Here is a 19,228-nt window from a genome sequence, read left to right on the forward strand (position 1 = left end):
AAAAGAGCATATAGTTCTCACTTGCTTCTATTATTTATAGTGTAGTGCATTGGCCAAAGCAGATGAGATCTGACTATCATGTGGTTATATTGTTTCGTAGTGCACCAAACATAATAGATTCACACAGTACCTAAAGTACGTAAAAATAAAGTTGTTTTATGTCAGTGTTAATATGCTAAAATAGCTTTAGGTACCATTTTCATTCAAAAATGCTATTTGAAGTAGACGGCTAAAGACATCCTCCTTCAGTATATTGATACAGACTTTAAAGTGTCTTTTTGCTCTCCAGTATCTTTGTACGATGAACTCTCTCCTCTCTGATTCCAGGTCTGTGAGGACGGTGGACGACTTGAAAGTCTGTACATAAAGGGGCTTGCAGCTCTCACGGCTGATGTTGTCACCCATAACATCCACAGCAGACTGTCAGAAAAGCCTGCAGGTACTGTACTAACAGTTTTATTTCAGGTAGAGGGGCTTTCCACCTTCTTCATTTACTTCTGCTTTTTCAGTATACTGTGGTGATTTTCCAATGGGTTGATACATAGTTCCCTTCTTGAGGTTGTTGTGTCAGATTTCTCTCTCCCCTGTCTTAGTCTCTCTGTCGTCGGTTGTTTTATATATGATTCTATTTTTCTGGAGGAAGGAAGGAGAAGCTTTTTTTTTTTTTAGGGAAGTAGATACTTCTAGTTTAGTTTTTTGTAAGTTTAACATGGCACCAACATGGTTAATTTAGTAGCTATTTAGTCATTCTAGTCAAAAGTGTGACCTTTCACAGCTGGTCCTTTTTAGGTGCACACCACTGTCATTTTAAAGTAATATTCATTTTACAGGGAACTCTTCAGTAGCACAAACACTTGCCAAATAAGAAACACGGTGCAAATTTTCTCTCAAAAAAAGAAGTGAAACGCTTGAAAGATCGCGTATCCACCCAAACTCTTTTTAGATGTGCATCTTGCTTTCTGTTTTAACAATGACACGCTTGACTGAAATACAGATTTAGATTTTACTGATTTCTGTGATAGCAGATAGTAAAGACAAGCAGGGCATGACCCCTTAGGCTTTGGGGTCATTGTTCAGCACATTATGAGTTTTATTTGGTGTTTTCAGAGGGGGCTCGTGAAGAGGTGGTGCAGTTCTTCCAGAGGCATGACACAAAAGAGAAAAACTGCGAGGCAACAGAAAATAAAGGATGGCTACTGTTAAAGTCTCTGCTGCTGCTGACAGCTGACAGCTCAGTAAGTGATCATTTCAAAGTCAGCTCTCTAAAGTTTCAGCCTAATTGACAACCTTTTTACATTTGAATGGAGCCACTCAATCAAATTGTCCTCATTTATGTAAAGTCCTTGACCAACATTACATTATATGTTTCCTGTTGATAATTGTCACAAATATCTTCACAATCTAGACACAGCAGATCTCACAAAGTCAAGAACGTATGGGTTATTAGAAGTAGTATTATGATTTGAAATAAAGTTGAAATTTAAAACAATGACCCTTTTTATAAAAAAAAAATGTTTTTTTATTTTAATTGAAGTATGAACACTGAATTTGTTCGTGTGTGTTTGTAGGATATATTGTCCTGTATAAACCCAGGGGTCCTTGCTGCTTTGGTGAAATGTCTCTACCTGCTAGTGTGCCTTCCAGCTAAAAAGGAGAACATTGCCATAGAGGAGACCTTTCAGGAGCCACTAGCCAAGGTCAGTTGTGGCAAAAACATTTTACATTTGTATTCCTCTTTCTTCCTCATCACGCAAGATGACCTTGTCTATCCTAGATTTCCGTCTCACTCTGAACTTGCTACTTGCTTTTCTCCAGGTTCTTCTTCAGCTCTGTCGACAGCAAGTCAATGTGGAGAGACTTGTGGAAACCCAGGAGTTGCAGTGTCTTATCATTGGCCTCACATCACTGTGGGACCAGACCAGCACCTCCTGGAGGCATCAGGCCTCCCGGGTCCTCAAGGCAGTCTCTGCTGTAGCAACAAGCAACACTGCCCCGAGCTTGCTAGGTGATGTAACTCAAATTTATTGGGATAAGTAAACATTTCTGATCAACTTTATAGACAGTTAATTTGTCTGACGCCTAGCTATGATGGACTATTCCATCAATTTCACTCAAGAAGTATTAGATACATCAGCTGCAAAGCCTCACAGAAAGTGAATAATTTAGACTTTTTCAGGGCAAATTATCTGTGCAGACAGATATTTTAGTTCCAGCAATAATTTGATTATACAGACACATGACCACATATCTCAGAAGAGAGACATGCTGAAAGTATGTTTCACATGATGCCTCCATCAGCAAAGATAATCCACTCAAATGTTCTGGGACACACAAGTTTAATTTGGGACATCAGGAAGTTGCCAGCATTTCCCAGCATGTTAATGCCACATGACCGTAGAGCGCTTTCCAATAGAGTTGTCATTCTATTCTATGCTTTTTACTGAACCTGAATGAAGACAGGGTAAGGGTAAAGGAAGTGTGCTTGTAACATAATTTTCCCTTTTTTTTTTTATTTCTTCAAAGGTAAAGTAATTTATTCTTCAAATGTATTGTATACTTCTGAGCAGTTACTACTTCGCTAATGAAGACCACTGTCTTTTCCTCATTAGGCAAGAACTGTGTGCGTATCTGCATTCAGAACCTGTTGCACATCAGTGCTGATGTCTCAGGACCGCTGCTTGCTGAGGTGGCTGTGGCTGTGTTCAGCTTCATTAGAGACACCTATGCCCTCAATCCAGCCCTCTTTATGGAGTTTGACACTAACAACGGCTACAAGGCCCTTGAGAACATCCTGAAACGGTGAGATGAAAGGATATATAAGCAGAAAAAGAAGGAATCGACCATGACATGAGTCAGTAGACATAGAAATTAAATGAAACGAGAGACATCTTGATTTGTCTGCTTTTCTTTTAACTTGACCATTTTTTGTCTCTTATCATCATTCCATCATAAGATGTGAGGAAGGTGTTTCTGTGGATCAGTTCCAGCCTGTGGAGGAGTTGCTGGCTCTCATTGCATCTTTCACCCTCTTTGGAAAAACTGAGCTGAAAGTGGTTCTTTGTGTCACCAACCCCCAACCTTCAGGCTTTAAGTTTGACCCGCCACTCACCAAAGGTAGGTCAAGTCTTCAACTTTAGTTTTGCATTGTTATCCATTAGCCACCCCTTCCTAATTATCTCTAATAGTTGATTGTACCATGAGGATAAACTCTGAATCATCGCCTTCAAATCCACTCTCCAAACAATCTAATTATCTTCACATGCAAAGCTCAGCAAAGTTAGGCTTAGGGAAGGGAGTGGTACCCCCAAATGACTACACAGTTCATCTCTCCTTTGCACTTTTGCCCTCTTATAACCCACCCAAACTGCACTACTTCCTTCGTCTGATTTCCCACACATCCTGACTCCCCGTTCCCCCTCCGCTCTCCCGCTGCAGTGCACAACACCCCTCAGGTTAACAGGAAGCTGAGGTGATTATGTCTGGGATGATGAAGTGGAGGCTTCCCTTCTAACTCTGTTAGGATGCCCCACATCCATTCACCACTGGCCTACAGCAACCAGCCATCTATCATAGATGCACACACACCTCCATCCAACACTCATAAATAGAGTGTCCATAATAAACACACACATACCTATCCGACCATACACACTGACACACACACTCAGCACCCATCCATCACATCAAGGAGTAGATCTCTTTCCAGCAGAGGAACCAGGGGCTGTTTTGTGCTGATCTTATTTGGTTCTGATGCAATTTTGACTAAGTGTGAAAATGAATCCTATTACTAACCAGGTATATATTTATTCACAACAAACACAACTGTGTTTTAGGTTGCAAATCTAAGACCTCCTTATAAATATTTTGACAATGCAGCAAACAAACTCTATCAAGGCAGATTATACTGCTTTCTTTTGCCTTCATGCATGTTATGTAGTTTGTTTACAATCTATCTATGTATGTGTAACTCAATTGGTTTATGAGATTCGGCATGTACTCTGTGTTGAAGGTTGTTTGTAATTCATTGGTTTTCCTGTTTCTAAGAAATTGTCTATCTGACCTTGCCAGAACAAAATCTAATAAATTGAGCCGTAAATTCAAAACATCTCCTAGCTAAACTGACATCAGGCTGGTATTGTTATAACTTTGTGCGATGTCAAAGATGAGTACAAAAATACATACAAAAATTGTAAACAAGCGTGCATATACTTTTATGTTCAACATGACTGATTTTTAAGAGCTAAAGCCTCCTTTGACAAGTTAAGTGTACAGATAATTTTTCAGTTCTTTTTACTTTTATATCCAGGTTTATCAGTGAAGAACCTGCCCGCCTTCCACCTGCTGCAGTCCTCCTTGCTGCGTTCTCAAGATTCTCTGCTGTGCTGTCAGCTTCTTCGAACCCTGCGGACAATATGGGAGAGGGACCCAGCCAACTTCTTCCTCTTGGAGTGGACTGTCCAGTCGATGGCCCAGCTGGCTGGCTGTGTGTGGAGTAAACCAGCACCTGTCCAAAAAATATTCTTTTCATTGCTGGAGATGGTATGACAGTTGACAGCAAAGCCCCTGTGCATTTTCGTTGATACAACATGCATCTGATTAAATGCTGGGTTTCTTACAGGTGGTATTTAAGATGAGCTACATCCCCCATGAGACCTTGCGGGCACTCCTGGGTGTGCTGAAGCAGAGCTGGACTGGAACACTGGCAGGAGGAGTGGCAGGGATTGAGTTTGGAGTGGTGGCTCTTAAGTGTTTTCATAGGTGAGCAGATATAATCAGTCTGAATGCTCATGCTCGTCTAAATTTGTTTGTTGTTTAGGTTTGGAAGTGCGCTCATTAAGCTAATTCAAATGCTCGGTATGTCATTTTTGCCACTAGAGGGTCTTTAAATCCAAACATTGAAAACAAGGACTAGTTTAATGATGCTGTAAAGTAGTGTGTGATCATGAGAGTTGTCGCCTTCATTGTCAAACAATGAAGCAACCATGTTCACGATGAGGTTATGTTTTATAGTTTTTAGAAATATTAACAGACTTCCTTTCTCACTCTCTGATGTATCATCTAATGTTTCCCCAGAAACTATAACAACAAGCAGCCAAGTTAAGCATGTTGATGCTTTACTTGTTGTAAAAATACCGGTTTCTCTTGGTTTGAAAGTTGTTGGAAACATTTTAAGATAATGCAAGTACACAACTCAACAAAATATATAACAAAGCTCTAGTCGTTTTTGGACTTTTTAATGCAGAAATTGTACATATTGTATTTTTAAATAATACATCGCCAAAAACACTTAACAACATATCTTCTCCAAATGCAACAGCTTGAGTATTCAGATCATTAAGACACATGACAGGCAAGAAAAGATTAGTATTTTTCTTTTAAGTTTTAGATATGAATTTTACGCTTTTAAATCAGTGACCAATAGTTATTTGTTTCTGTCCACTGTTTCTTTGATGTGGGGTGAATAAGACCCATCTCCTCTGCTCTGCAGAATGACAGTGCACAGTGGAATGCTAGCTGAGGTGCTGAGTGACTGGGGTCTGCTTGAACTGCTGCTGGGAGAACTTCGAAGGAGAGCCAAGATCCTCAGGAAGGCCGGAATTGTCGCTTCCTCTCAATTAAGTATGAACCGACATAGTTTTTCGAGATCTGATGTAATCGTGATTATCTGCTCTCAGTAGCTGTTTAGAGAGTGGTTGTTTGATACAAGAATCCATTACAGTGAATAGGGGAATGCGCAACACACCCCGTCTTAATTCATTACTTTCACTTTAACCACAAGTAATTTTGAGTAAAACTGATATGGACCTTTTGTCTTTGTGCCTGCAAGAATGGCTCAGCAGCTAAAGTTCACATGTGAAACTTTCTCTCATTTTGTATTTTTACTCTGTAATTTTCATCTGAAGTTCTTTGTGCCTTTCAGATCCTCAGCAGCTTTCATGTGTGGAGGACAGTGAGAAATTGCTTACTACCTGCATGCTTCAAGTTGTGTCAACCCTTACTTTGCGTTCAATCAAAAACACAGGTAAATACATTCATTTCATGTCGATTTCTTTATACATTTCGTACTGTCTCACCATCTGCAATCTCTTGTTTTGTTTATTCATGTCATGGCTAGAAACTGCTGTTGTCTGCCTAATTTTTGCATGTGTATACCAGTTTCAGTTCGAGATCTTGGAATGGTTCCCTACATAAAGATCTTCTTGGATGAGGATCAGTATCGAGGTCCCACTCTGAGCATTTTGGAGCAGCTAGCTGAGATTAACCCTGAGGAGTTCATGAGCACAGCCATCGGAGCCCTCTGCTCCTCTACACAGCAGGAACTTAGGTTGAAGAGGGACCTTTTGCAGGTACTAACTGCACATGTTACATGCACCCAGTCCCACACACATCTAGTATCGCTCGGATATGCCGTGATATCAGCTGAACAGTGTATGTTGTCTTCACTCTACATCAAATCATAACAAATTGTAATGCACTTAAAACATTATAAACTAGTGAATTTATTTTCCTAGCATGTGGGACCCTGATTACATTACAGACAAATGCAGATTGATTTGCTAAAACAGGTTTAGCTGTTAACTCTGGACCGATTTGATTAGACGAGCAGCCTTGTGCTGTGGCACGCTCAAGATTACCACCTCTATCAGATCAGTGAATGGGACAGAGATCTGATTAAGCTTAACTAAGTTACACACCCACTGTATGTGTCCGTTTTTATAGATGGCAGCAAGAAGAGCACTTACTTGCAGATATTGTGTGTATTGAATGTGTGCGAGAGTGTAGATGTGTGCTTGTTCGTGTATGTATACAGGAGAGCGTGTGTGAGTGTGTTGTGTGTGTGTGTGTGTGTGTGTGTGTGTGTGTGTGTGTGTGTGTGTGTGTGTGTGTGTGTGTGTGTGTGTGTGTGTGTGTGTGTGTGTTGCTTGTGCTAACACGGTTAAAGCAGGTGGCAATCAGATTGGGTACGACCTGGGTTGGCAAGTGTTAAGAGCCATTGTGATTACTCCAGTTTCAGTTAATCATATTTCCCTCTGCGTTCTGCCTTACACATTACCTGTCTGATGGATTAGGTCTCTAAATTGAATAAAGCTAATATGATTTTGCTCACCTCCAAAAACTAGTTACCTGAAATGATTTATGATATATCTATATGTTTCATCTATTTTTCACGACATCTTTTAATTGACTACGGAGATGCTTTTAAAAGCTGAGACTTTGAGTTATAGTTGTCGAGTCTATCAAAATGCATTCTCCCTAAAATATAGTAAACAGAATCTGCTTCTTCATACCGTATGTATGATTGTGTTGCTGATTCAACATTCACACTGTTCAAATGATCTGTCTGACTCTTTCTTCTGTATTTCAGTCTGTGCTGAAGGTGCTGGAGAGCCCCAACAGCTGGGACGCCTTTAGGAAAGCAGGGGGCTTCACCGGGCTGCTGTCTCTGGTGATCGACATGGAAGGAGCTCTGTCCGACTCTCCTGAGGGAGACGCGTGGAAGTCCCTGGGGCATCAATCGCTGCTGGACCTCCTCCTTCTCACTCTCCACATTCTGGCTTTGGCTGTGCATCTTCACACTGTGAATGCACACCATTTTGAGACTGGTGGCTTTTATGAAAGGCTGGGGGAGGCTCTGTTCCAGCTGGGCTGCTTCCAATCAGAAATCCCAGAGAAAGAGAGGTTTGATGGAGAGGAGGGCTCCTGTCTCAAGACTGGAGAGGACAACCAGTCTCCTGGGAAGAGCTTCCACCAGTTTGTTGAGTTAGCAGAGGCCGCTGAAGTTCTCTCCTCTCCCTCCACCACACCACAGCCCAATCTGCCTGTCAATCTTCGGACATGTGTAAGGTTGCTCTCCTATCTAGACCAGTTCGCCACAGGGACCTATTCTTCTCTGGAGTTACATGTGGGACAAGAGCCAGAGGATGGGCCTAACAGAGATAAAGAGAAACTAAATGGACCAGCAGGGCCTGAAGGATTGTATTCAGGCTCCCCTCCTGTCCACCTGGGGTCAAGCCTGCAGTCTGTAGAGGACACACAGGGAAGATCCAGAAACCCAGCACCAAGTATTTCCACAGTCAACACAGAGTCTCAGTACAGGTAGATATTTCTAACCAGTTGCAGGTGTCAAACTCATATTCCGGCAAGAGGAATTTCCTCTATCGTTATATCTTAATTAATATTTAGTGACCTATATGGTTGGTTTGATTCCCAGCTACTCCAGCCTGCATGTCAAAGGCTACGTTCACACTGCAGGTCTTAATGCACAATTCCGATTTATTGCTCAAATCCGATTTTTTGTTTGGCTGTTCACATTACCTCTTTAAATGCGGCCTGTCTACGGATTGCTGTGTGAACAGCTCACGCTCCTGAAGTGACCCGCATGCGCAGTTGATCATTGATGACATCACGCCACAGCGGTGTTTACGGAAGCGAACATGGCAATGGCAACCGATAGGAACCTTCAAGTTTAACTTGCACAGAAGCGTCCCCCCAAATACTTATGAGGTCTAAAACCTCACTGTCCCTCCACTGGCCGCCTGCTTCACTGCTGTCCTCCATGTTTGTTTTGATTATGTTCATGGCTCCCGCTCGCTCCCGCCTGTGGCACACTTTTTTTTCAATCAACTTTATTTGTCATTCATTTACAAAACAGTGCAGCGCGGGTCAGAATGACGTCAAAGTCACATTAAATGCGACCTGGCTGTTCAGATTGCGGTCGCATTTAAAAAAATCCGATACGTATCCGATTCAGTACCACATTTAAATGTGGCCTGAATCTGATTAGAAAATGTCAGATTCAATGCGACTTCTGCTGTTCACACTGTCAAAAGCAAATCAGATATGGGTCACATATGAGCGAAAAAATCGGATTCAGGTCACTTTTAACTGCAGTGTGAACGTAGCCAAAGTTTCCTTGAGCAAGATACTGAGTCCTATAGTGATGTTTGTCTGCCTGTGTGTGTGTGTGTGTGTGTGTGTGTGTGTGTGTGTGTGTGTGTGTGTGTGTGTGTGTGTGTGTGTGTGTGTGTGTGTGTGTGGCATGGTCATATGTCTTGTATGGTGCTATGTAAATGTTTTTACCATTTGTTTTGTGTTTTTTGCTTGGCTCACAGTAGGTTCAACTGTGATCATGTTATTCTTCATCCAGGAGCAATCCGAGTTATTATGACTCTCCTTCCGTCAGTGTTTACCCCTGAAGACCCACAGGTACCTTTCTAGGAACATGATATACTCCCTTATGTTGCATGCAATTTAGTGGCACACTCACACTAGGTCATTCGTACTGTGCCAAAGCACGTTTGACCCCCAAAGTCCATTTTGTTTCACTAGTTTGAGCGCTCCCTACCAAGCTCAAGCGTAGTATACTTCCACAGTCGGAAGAGGTGTGCTTCGGCACGGTTCGGTTGCATACATAAGCCACAAAAAAGTCAGTAATGTTAGTAATGTTTTCTGTGTTGTTGTCCATTGTGCTGTGAACGTGTTACAACGTGATGACATCTGTACAAGAGTGAACTGTGCCCAGGCTCGGTTGCAGCTGGAGCAGTGTGAGTGCAGGGCAGCAGAAGACTGGGGAGGAGGCACAGTCATGCTTTGGCACAGTACAGAGCAACCTGGTCAAGTGTGAGTGCACCCCAATACACAATAGGGCCCCAGCAAGAGTAACTTTCCCTGTTTTACAGCTCTCTATGGAGGTCCAGTTCTCACTGGCACACCACATCCAGGCTATGGTCAAATCTGAGAGAAACCGCCAAGTAATGTGTGAAGGGAGGCTGGTCTCCACTCTCCTGACACACTGTCAGCACATGCTGATGGCTCCAAACCACCCTTTACATCTGCCTGTTACACGGATCTTGGAGAAGCTCTCATCCCAGGCCATCACACGGGCTGACTTCAGGTGAAACAGTCAGTCTCTGAGGTTCACACATGCTTTTAAAACTGAATACACAATATTTTGTCGCTGACATCTGTTTGTTACCTTTTACTCCTCAGAAAGTTCTTGTGTTTAGGGGACCCTCTCATGTGCTTGACAGACAAAACAGACACACAGTTGCAACTAGAATGTCTCCCACGGGTCAAAGCTCCTGTTTCAAATGGTAAAGAGTTGTTTTGTTTTCATTTCTGTTAATCTTTCTGTTATGCCTGCTTTTCACTGATGGATATTACAACCCTGAATCCAAATAAGTTGGGACGCTGTGTAAAACACAAATAAAAACGGAACACAATGATTTGCTATAGAATTACATTCAATTGAATCGAGAACAAATATTTAATGTTGAAAATGATACATTTGATTGTTTTTGTATACAATCTGTGATGTGTTGTCCAAACAAGGTCACAGTACAGAGGCAGGTGCCTCATCAGGATCTCCAGTAAAGACACTAAAGAGGACCTTCAGCTTATTAAAGGCCACAACTCGCAGTGAATCCTCAGTTGGGTCGCCAATCCCGGTCCACCAGATCATCAGTCTGGTGTCCATGACATCACCACGCACCTTTAGACCACACCGAGTCTCTGCCTCACCTGCCTTCATAGAGTTTGACATGAGCGAGAATGGCTATGGGTGAGTCCTTGTTTGATTTTGATTTTTTGGTTTCGCTGTATTTCTGCAGTAACAAATAGCCGAGACTTGATGATAAGTTGGAACTGAATGTTGCAGCACTATCTATCCTTGATGTCAGATTGTATCTGTGTTATACATAAAATAATTATATAACATATGTGCTGCAAAAATAACCTGACTAAAATAATAATTTCTTACTTTGCAGCTGCCTCTTCCTGCCCTCTTTGGCCACAGTGAAAGGAGTGACCGCTGATTCAATCTCAACGGGTGGAATTGGAGGAGGTAAGTGAGGAGTCTAAATGTTTATTACTCACATAATTATTGTTGTTATTATTATTTACTCTGAAAACAAAACAACGTCTAATCATGTCTCTCATGTTTTAGACTGCCGGGGCTTCCCCCCTTCAGCTGGGCTGTCATTCTCCTGCTGGTTCCAGATCAACAGGTTCAGTTCGGCCTGTGATTCCCACCCAATCCGTCTGCTGTCTGTGGTTCGCCACATGTCCCGGACTGAACAGCAGTACATCTGTTTGTCTATCTCCTTTTCAGCCTATGATGGCTGTTTGGTTATCTCCACAGAGGAGGAAGCGTTCACATACTTGGGTTAGAGCCATAACTTTTGCTGAACTGAGCATATCATTTATTGATTATTGAGAAATTGGAAGAATTGTTACCTTTCCAGCTTTCTCAACTGTCGGATGTTACTTATTAAGTGTGTTTAAAGTGTGACTGTATATCATTATGGTATGTTTTACCATATGTTTGTTTGACAGATATGATGGAGCCAGAAGTTTGCACCCCCACTTCTTTGCCTACATCTCTGAGGTTCCGCTGTTCCAGCATGCTGGTTCCAGGTCAGTGGCACCACCTGACCGTGGTCATGGCCAAAGATGTGAAGAAGAGCTGTTTGGTCTCAGCCTACTTCAACGGCAAAGCAGTGGGAACAGGAAAGGTAAGACAAGGAGAGAGCGACTGATTGAACTGACAATAAATGCCACATTAGGTCTAGAAATTCATTCAAGCCCTTTCATTCTCTATCAGATGAGGTACATTCAGCCATTCCCTGGTCAGTATGTCTCCATGGACCCCACAGCTGTGATTGATGTGTATGGACTGATAGGAACTCCAGCTCTCTGGAAGGAGCATGCTGCTCTAGTGTGGCGTGTTGGTCCTACTTATCTGTTTGAAGAGGCGTTGAGCCCTGAGGCTGTGTGTGTCATGTACACACAAGGCACGGCCTATGTGGGTAACTTCCTGGCTCTGCTCAAAACAAGTGAGTCACAAGATTTTGCAACAGTTTAACCAGATTTATACAATAGGCTTTGTTTACTTACTGTAAGTCATCCTGGATAAAAGCACATAATACATGCTAAACCTGTAATTATATATCCCTGTGGTTAATGAGTTATATGCTCCTAGAATAAGATGAGGTTGTTTTGTATATATGTTTGTATATATGTTTCTGTTTGTGTCCAGGCCATGATCCAGATGCTGAGTCTCTCCCTGTCAGGCTGGTTCCTGAGGAGAGGATTTCATTTGGCATTAACCCAGCAATTTCCACATTAACAACTGTTGCACAGATCCGAGAGGACTACAATGAGGTGGACTGCAGGCTGATTGCTAAAGAGGTAAGGTGAGTCCATGTTGAACCAATGTGTTTGCTGTTCTGATTGACAAAGTAACAGTCATTTGTGTGTAATTGCAGATGGGGATAACATCTCGTGATGACTGCACCCCTGTGCTCCTAGTTCAAAACATCAGTCAGCACCTGAATGGCACAGCTCGCACAATAGGAGCAGCCCTGGTTGGACATTATGGTGAATAAAGTGTTATTTTGAAACATGTATTGGCACTTTAATTGTTACTTGCAATCACATTTGGAAACACAAGGCCTTTTTGGTTCTAGGTGTGCGCACATTCACCCCCAACAGTGCATCCAGTGGTTTTCTGTATGTCGGTGGGCCTGCAGTTGTTCTCAGTCTAGTTGCAATGGCGCCAGATGATAGCTCCCTCTACGCAGCTGTTAAAGTTCTTCTTTCTGTGCTGGAGACCAATCCTGCCATGCAGCAGGAAATGATCCGCATCAATGGATACAAGGTATGGTGGATCTTGTATAACCACAGGAGTAGCTGCACATTATTTATAAACAAACAGCAAAATATCCTACCTCACTGTTGTGATCTGTTCTTATAAATAATGTACTTCTTGTAGCTGCTAGCATTCCTGCTGAAGATGAAGAGCAGCCTGGTCAGCTCCAGAACCTTTCAGTTGGTTCTGTATCTCTCGAGTTCAGTGGACTTTAGCTCTGAGTCCAGTTGTCTACAGAACACACCTGCTTTCCAGGCCCTGTTGTGTGACCTGGAGGTAAGCATCTTGATTTTAGCAGAAGGAAAAGAAAATGGGTCATGTCCACCCTTAGATTATTTGTAACATTTAATTACATCAAGCTAATTGTTAGAGTTATGTTGCTATCTCATTATTCCTTGTTTTCAGGTGTGGCAGAAAACGTCAGATAATCTGGATATATCAGTTCTGAACCACTTTGCTGAAATCCTGAAATCCTCAAGGTAACTTCATGTCATCAGCATATGACCAGACCACACAGAATATGTTGTTGCTTTTAATCTAATTTACCTCTAACTCACATGGCCAATGAGTTATATAACACAACAAAAGAGGGTCTTGTTCGGGGTAGACGACAGGCCTTATCGGCTGTTCTGTCAACATCTGTAGCAGCTTGTCATCAATATCAGAGGAATGTACAGTCAAAGGAATGTTCAACAGAATCAGTCATAGGGGCTGAAGAGATGAGCATGACTGAACGTTTGCATGGATTGCTCAATTAGATTTTCCGTCTGTGATTGATATTAATGCTCTGCCTGTTTCTCTCTCTGTTTTCTCAGCAGTGACAGCAGGAATGCAGGGGTCATGCACCGTATGGGCCTGCTACCGAAGCTACTATTCAAGCTCTCTGATCTTGCTGTGACCATTGAGAAGGTCAAGATCATCTCTGGTGTCATCACATCCCTTCTAAAAACTGACTTCACCCCTCAGGACATCAGCAGGTACAGTCTAGGCCACCAAAAAGAACTCCTGTGATACAATTTTAACATGCAGATGTCAGATCAGTTACATTTTTAGGGATAACTCTAATCTTAAATTCTGTCTTTTTTTCCCCCCTGTTAGACTTGGGCTCTTCTTGGTCTACACACTCCCTCCTCTTAGCAACACAAATGAAGGCAAGACCATATCTAACGGTGATCTTTCACAGGATACTCCAGGTACAACACACAGTCATATATTATACAGGACTTTACATGTTTCACAGACAACACAAGCTGTTACCCCTGTTGACCCAGACTCTTCTTCTTTTTTCTGTAGTTTCGAGTTCTGATCCTGCCAGCCTCATCTGGATCCGTAACCAGATGTTATTCTCTCTTTGTGAAATCCTCAACTCAGACAGCCTTCTAATAAAAGAGTGAGAAGCATCTGTTTCCATTTAGTTAAACCAAAACTAGAATGAAAGCATGTTTTCCCAGTATTCCATGTGACACAATGTCTTAAGATGAACCTGAATTTAATTAATCTATCATGTTCTAATTCTGCACTAGTGGTCAGAAGGTCCTATTCGATGCCCTGGGTATGGATTGGTTCCTGCTCTTCCTTCAGCCCCACCTTCACCCCTCCACCTTGAAATTGGGCCTCGTCCTGCTCACACACTTTCTGTCAAGTCCAAGCCAGCTGAGCGGCTTCAGAGAGGGTGTACTCCCAGCAACACTCGTCGATGGCATGGAGGAACCTTTTGCTTTCATGGGTACGGAAGGAGAATAATTTCTTAGAGCAAAGCAGGGAAATAATTCAATGTTGTTACTCTGCCTCTCTCAGAATATGATGCTATTAAGTTAATTTCTGTAATTTGGGGGTTTTGTTTTACATCTCATTCTTAATAATTTAGATTAGCAGTTAACATGATTTTGCACCCATAAACTTCATCATTACTTTAATATGAAAATTAATATGAAAATAATGTTTTTAGTAATGTGTTTCAACATCTTAAATTCACAGTAATATAAGATTTAATTCTGTCAGAATTAGAGCCTAAAAAAACCTTGAATTTTGGGGCTGGTGCCGATACACTTGTTAGGGAACAATGTAATATCGATACATAGAAAATGATCTGGTTAATCTAATCTGGTTATCAAGCACTTGTGACTGTATGAAACGGCCAAAATGACATTAGTGTCCTGACGCAATAAACTTCTCAATATGTAATCATTTTAAATTACCCCAATCATTTTTCCTTAAGAAGCGAGTTTTCATATCAGTGCATCTCTGTCAAAATATACACCAGTATCAATCTGTCTCTGATATAATTGCAATAGGCCAGTAACAGCCAATAAAATCAGACTGATGTGTTGGTCTGGCTCTCTTACAATATTTTAAGCGTCTTATTTTAATACAAAAACAACTCCCATTGGTTATTTTTTTGCCGTGCCTTGCCAGACAATCTTCGAGCGCATTCTTGGTCGTATGAGTGCTCCAGCATCTCGTGTCCAGGCTTTGATGTTCTACAGGGGCTGCTGGTCAGACACTCTCACCTGCCTCAGGTCTATGAAGCCCTGGCTGCTCTGCTGCTGGGGAGGAAGGCCAGTCACACTGCAGAGGGAGATGTAAGTAAGTTTTCATCTTTTAAATAATCCTCTTAATCTTCACTGTCATAATGCCTTATTGTTTGTCATCTACAGGTGCATTTGGATGATGCCCTACAGTCTTTGATTGACAGCCAGGCAGACAGTCCTGCTAAGCAGCTCTGTGCTGAAGCTGCTACAATACTACTGGAATTAGTTAAAGTCCTCATCACTCAGGTAAGAACAGAATAACCAAACACCTTAGTTTTTATCACCACAACTGATCATGTTTAATGCATTTTTCTTTGGTGTTTTAACAGCCTTCAACAAAGTACATGTCAGGAACTGATGCACTATCGGAGGTTCAGCTCCCAGCAAGTGTGATGCAGTTCCTTTGTCTCCTCCATAACCTACGGCCCAGAGACCCACTGTGGGCAGCACCAGAGTTCCTCCATGCTCTCGCCGGAGTTGTTTATCCTCCAGACGATTCAGAGGTTTGTGTATTTTCTGGATTTATGAAACAGCTTTCACCTCTCTGGTTTCACTCACTGGCTGGTTTGTTCACTTCCTTCAGGGTGTGGTGGAGCCTTGCTTAACAAGTGACGGTGACGACACATTCAAGAGTCAAGCCAACAGGAAGCCGGTGTGCGACTTCATTCGTATTCTGCTGATGGACAGTCTTCTTAATGTGTCTGCCAACACCAACACACATCCATTCAGTCTGCTGCTGGAGGTAAAAGCACTAACACATAACTTCAGCCAATTATTTACTGTGGTTTGTCACTTTAAGGATCACGCTCAAATATCAACATACAGACAACACATACATAGTATTATCAACAACATGCATTCCCACTGAAAAAATGCTCTTAATTGTACTATTATTCTGCAAAACTCTTATTTCTCCAGAAGGTGCCACTCTTTGCTCAGTTACTAAATGAGGCAGAGCCAAGTTTCTGCTGGTAAAATTGTTCACCACTAGGAGGGAGAGAACACCAACAGGCCTAATACTATAGATTTCTGTAGAGGTCTTCACAGCTTATCAGCTGTCAGTTTTAAAGCTTTACCTGCATGCACACACACTACCACAAACACCCACACTTGAGACATGAGAGAAGGTGTTCCCCTCACTGTCAAGTATAACGGAGTAATGGCGTCAGTCAGGATTTCTAACTAATTAACTGCCTAAATGTCACAGTTTTCCCCTGATGGTGCATCGCTGGGACAGAAGCAGAGTTTCCAGACTGAACTGCTGGAGTTTGTCATGGACATCATTCACATGCTCAGCCATGAGGAAGAAAACAACACTCATCTTAACTCACAGGGTATAATTACAATGCATTATTTCCTCATAGCTTAAACTGGTCTAACCATTTCCACGCAAAACAAAACAAACACAGAATGCTCTCATCTGAATGTGCTGAAATGAAATTAATAAAAAGTATTTATTTTATTTCTCTCAGACTGCCAGAGTGAGAAGCCCGAAGGACAGATGGGCACGTTGATGGAGAACGTGGTGCTGTTCAGTAGGACTGTACTGCAGAAACTTTACAGTGGAACAATAGTGGGAGACTCTGAAAATTTGCTCAACTTCCTCGCAGACCAGATTGTTGTGGTGAGTGGATGCATAGAGAGACACGTTCATACACCACTATACACAGATCTCATGATACATGGGTTGGAAACATTTGTTTTCACAATTTGGAATGAATAAAAATGCAAACTTCTGATAATTTGTAATCAAAATGAAAAGTAATCTGTTAGTGTTGAGATAGTTCCTTTTAGCCAACTCATAACAGTTACTCTGCTCTATACTTGTAGGCTCTGGAGAAAGGTCAAACTCAGAAAGAGAAGACAGTGTCGGCCCTCTACTCGTGCACCAATAAAGTCCTGCTTTATTTCTTGTCTCAACCGAGACATTCCCAAGAAGAAAAGGAAGAGGTCATCAGGGCTTTACAGACCTTCATGAAACGCTGGGATGTTCTCATGGCAACCTACAATTCAAATTTGAACTTCATTACTTGCCTTCTTCGTTGTCTGTTACTGATACGATCTGGCAGGTAACCTAAAACCTAAATCTACATGCAGGTACAAACAACGATGTTGTTGAAATTAGGATTCACTGCTAATTCACACCATAATCCTTTTCTTTGTAGTTACCCCGAAGGATTTGGATGTGCGGCACAAAAAGTGCACAACAGGAAAGCCTCGTCCCATGTGTTTGCTACCAAAGCCAGATTTTCTGCACGCCTCAGCAACAGAGCAGACATTACGGCAGGTATGAGGGCCAGTATGTCACCGTTTATTTACATTAATCACTTTAACCTGATATTTTTGTATATATTTCTAGGTCTGTGGAGGTTTTACTGCTTTGAGAGTTTAGAAAAAATGTGTGTGTTCCAGATGACAGAGAACTAGTGTCCATAGTGGAGGCCTGCTGGTCAAAGGTCATGACGGAGAGGCAACACACACTTGAAGAAACCTGTAAGATAGAGATCTCAGCGAGCCACACAGGGGAGACGGGGTGTGTCAGCATGACTGACATCAGCCCTCTTTGGGAGGAGATGGCCCACAAAGCCTGGCTGCTACATACAGGTCAGCTGTCAATTAATGAAGAAAGAGGAGATATCTGAATATTACCTTTGTGTTCTTGACGTTTAAATTTTGTTTTTATGTCATCTCAGAGTCTCAGAAGAAGAAGGTGGCCAGCAGCTCTCAGAAGACATTTGATGTGATCAGCAGTGCTGTTCGCTCAGCTTTGGGCATACATGGCAAAGAGTCAGTAACAGTAGAGGTAAATCCCTCAGTGTTTGGTTCTTTTGCACAGGACGGGACAGAGAGGTACCCATGACTGCTGTCCCATTAGATGTGTGTGGAGTCGTTACCTTTTCCCAGGTGCCTCTGCATCCCAGAGCGCTGCACCCAAACACTCATCCCAAAGTCACTGCTGTGTTTGTGCTGTGGGCCGTCCAGCCCTGTGGGGGTGTTTGATTATTTCTTTAAATGGATTTGGATTATCACAGCTGATTGCCCCTGAGTGGGCATAGTAATTGATATCTGTTAGGCCCATCCATGGGAACACTCGCTACAACACACTGTTTGCTGCTGAAGGTTAAAGACGCGTTTATTGTTGTTTTTCCCCCCGAAACACGTGGCCCACATCATTAGTTCCCCCACAACGCTTAAGACGTCGAGCCATCTGGAGCAGGGAGCGGGGACATATTACTCAGGCACACAGGCATGAAATTACCGCGTCTGTGTGTCTGTCTCACCCCCACAAAGTGTGTGTGTTCTTGTTTGTGCGCGACTCTTTGCCGACAGAAATCGGGTTGGCAATTATAGTGGTACCAATCTGATGAAAACATTATTCATTTGATGTTATTCTTTATCATATCAGTCTTTGACAGGCTATCAGAGAGGGTGATGAATTGTTTTTTCCGTCTGAGAGGCAGAAGAGAAGAGGGAGGGATGTTTGCCTGCTCCCTCTCTTTTGCACCACTTTGCTCTGAGTAGGTTGCAGCATGCGGCGAGTGTTCATAAAACTGATATTCAAGTGATCAGTAGTGGTCAGCCGGCCTCCTCATTTTCCATTCATCATCATGAAGAAACAAGTGAGTCATTAATTAATTTCTGGATCATCAACTTATGACCTTTGGTGGGCAAGTCATGAGCTTGTGGGGAGTCACTGGAGCCACAGTAATGTATTTCTACACTGAGCATAGTTTCTGAGTCTCAGATATCAACTTTTATTGAACAAAAAGAGTTTTAAAGCCTACTGTAGGTAATGAATGAGAATACAGAGGCTGATAGGCAGACTGTGTCCTCAGTCAAGCTTCAGTGCAATCCTTCTAGAGATTTATTTCATCAGCGAATGCAGTTTCCATAATCATATCTGTGTCCTCATATTAGAAAGATAATTAACAGCACTAATGATCACGTTAAGTTCATTACACATTCACTGCCAGCCCAGAATGAAGTTGACATTATGTTGCCTTATCATCAAAGGTGGCGTATTGTTGGGAAGTCATTAAAATGGAAA

General features: G+C 42.2%; 1 protein-coding gene across 5 annotated transcripts in view; it reads left to right on the plus strand.

Moving 5' to 3' along the window:
* wdfy4 (WDFY family member 4) overlaps positions 1-19,228 on the plus strand; it is a 44,576-nt gene that overhangs the window by 4,134 nt on the left and 21,214 nt on the right. For 3 of the 5 annotated variants that reach the window (XM_030441354.1, XM_030441355.1, XM_030441352.1), the window contains 39 exons: positions 328-439; positions 1,108-1,235; positions 1,569-1,697; positions 1,816-2,005; positions 2,610-2,799; positions 2,954-3,114; positions 4,307-4,539; positions 4,619-4,758; positions 5,489-5,619; positions 5,921-6,022; positions 6,157-6,347; positions 7,367-8,097; positions 9,114-9,207; positions 9,681-9,895; positions 9,991-10,094; positions 10,333-10,561; positions 10,767-10,843; positions 10,946-11,164; positions 11,335-11,513; positions 11,603-11,834; positions 12,038-12,189; positions 12,267-12,378; positions 12,468-12,658; positions 12,773-12,925; positions 13,055-13,128; positions 13,465-13,626; positions 13,748-13,842; positions 13,943-14,039; positions 14,173-14,375; positions 15,065-15,231; positions 15,307-15,426; positions 15,510-15,683; positions 15,764-15,922; positions 16,388-16,514; positions 16,653-16,804; positions 17,011-17,249; positions 17,346-17,479; positions 17,593-17,784; positions 17,874-17,983. In XM_030441354.1, the coding sequence (XP_030297214.1) occupies positions 328-439; positions 1,108-1,235; positions 1,569-1,697; positions 1,816-2,005; positions 2,610-2,799; positions 2,954-3,114; positions 4,307-4,539; positions 4,619-4,758; positions 5,489-5,619; positions 5,921-6,022; positions 6,157-6,347; positions 7,367-8,097; positions 9,114-9,207; positions 9,681-9,895; positions 9,991-10,094; positions 10,333-10,561; positions 10,767-10,843; positions 10,946-11,164; positions 11,335-11,513; positions 11,603-11,834; positions 12,038-12,189; positions 12,267-12,378; positions 12,468-12,658; positions 12,773-12,925; positions 13,055-13,128; positions 13,465-13,626; positions 13,748-13,842; positions 13,943-14,039; positions 14,173-14,375; positions 15,065-15,231; positions 15,307-15,426; positions 15,510-15,683; positions 15,764-15,922; positions 16,388-16,514; positions 16,653-16,804; positions 17,011-17,249; positions 17,346-17,479; positions 17,593-17,784; positions 17,874-17,983 (6,600 nt within the window). The remainder of the gene's footprint in view (positions 1-327; positions 440-1,107; positions 1,236-1,568; positions 1,698-1,815; positions 2,006-2,609; positions 2,800-2,953; positions 3,115-4,306; positions 4,540-4,618; positions 4,759-5,488; positions 5,620-5,920; positions 6,023-6,156; positions 6,348-7,366; positions 8,098-9,113; positions 9,208-9,680; positions 9,896-9,990; positions 10,095-10,332; positions 10,562-10,766; positions 10,844-10,945; positions 11,165-11,334; positions 11,514-11,602; positions 11,835-12,037; positions 12,190-12,266; positions 12,379-12,467; positions 12,659-12,772; positions 12,926-13,054; positions 13,129-13,464; positions 13,627-13,747; positions 13,843-13,942; positions 14,040-14,172; positions 14,376-15,064; positions 15,232-15,306; positions 15,427-15,509; positions 15,684-15,763; positions 15,923-16,387; positions 16,515-16,652; positions 16,805-17,010; positions 17,250-17,345; positions 17,480-17,592; positions 17,785-17,873; positions 17,984-19,228) is intronic. The other 2 variants (XM_030441353.1, XM_030441356.1) reach the window with 1 other exon arrangement.

This window comes from Sparus aurata, chromosome 15, assembly GCF_900880675.1.
Source record: "Sparus aurata chromosome 15, fSpaAur1.1, whole genome shotgun sequence".
Lineage (NCBI taxonomy): Eukaryota > Metazoa > Chordata > Actinopteri > Spariformes > Sparidae > Sparus > Sparus aurata.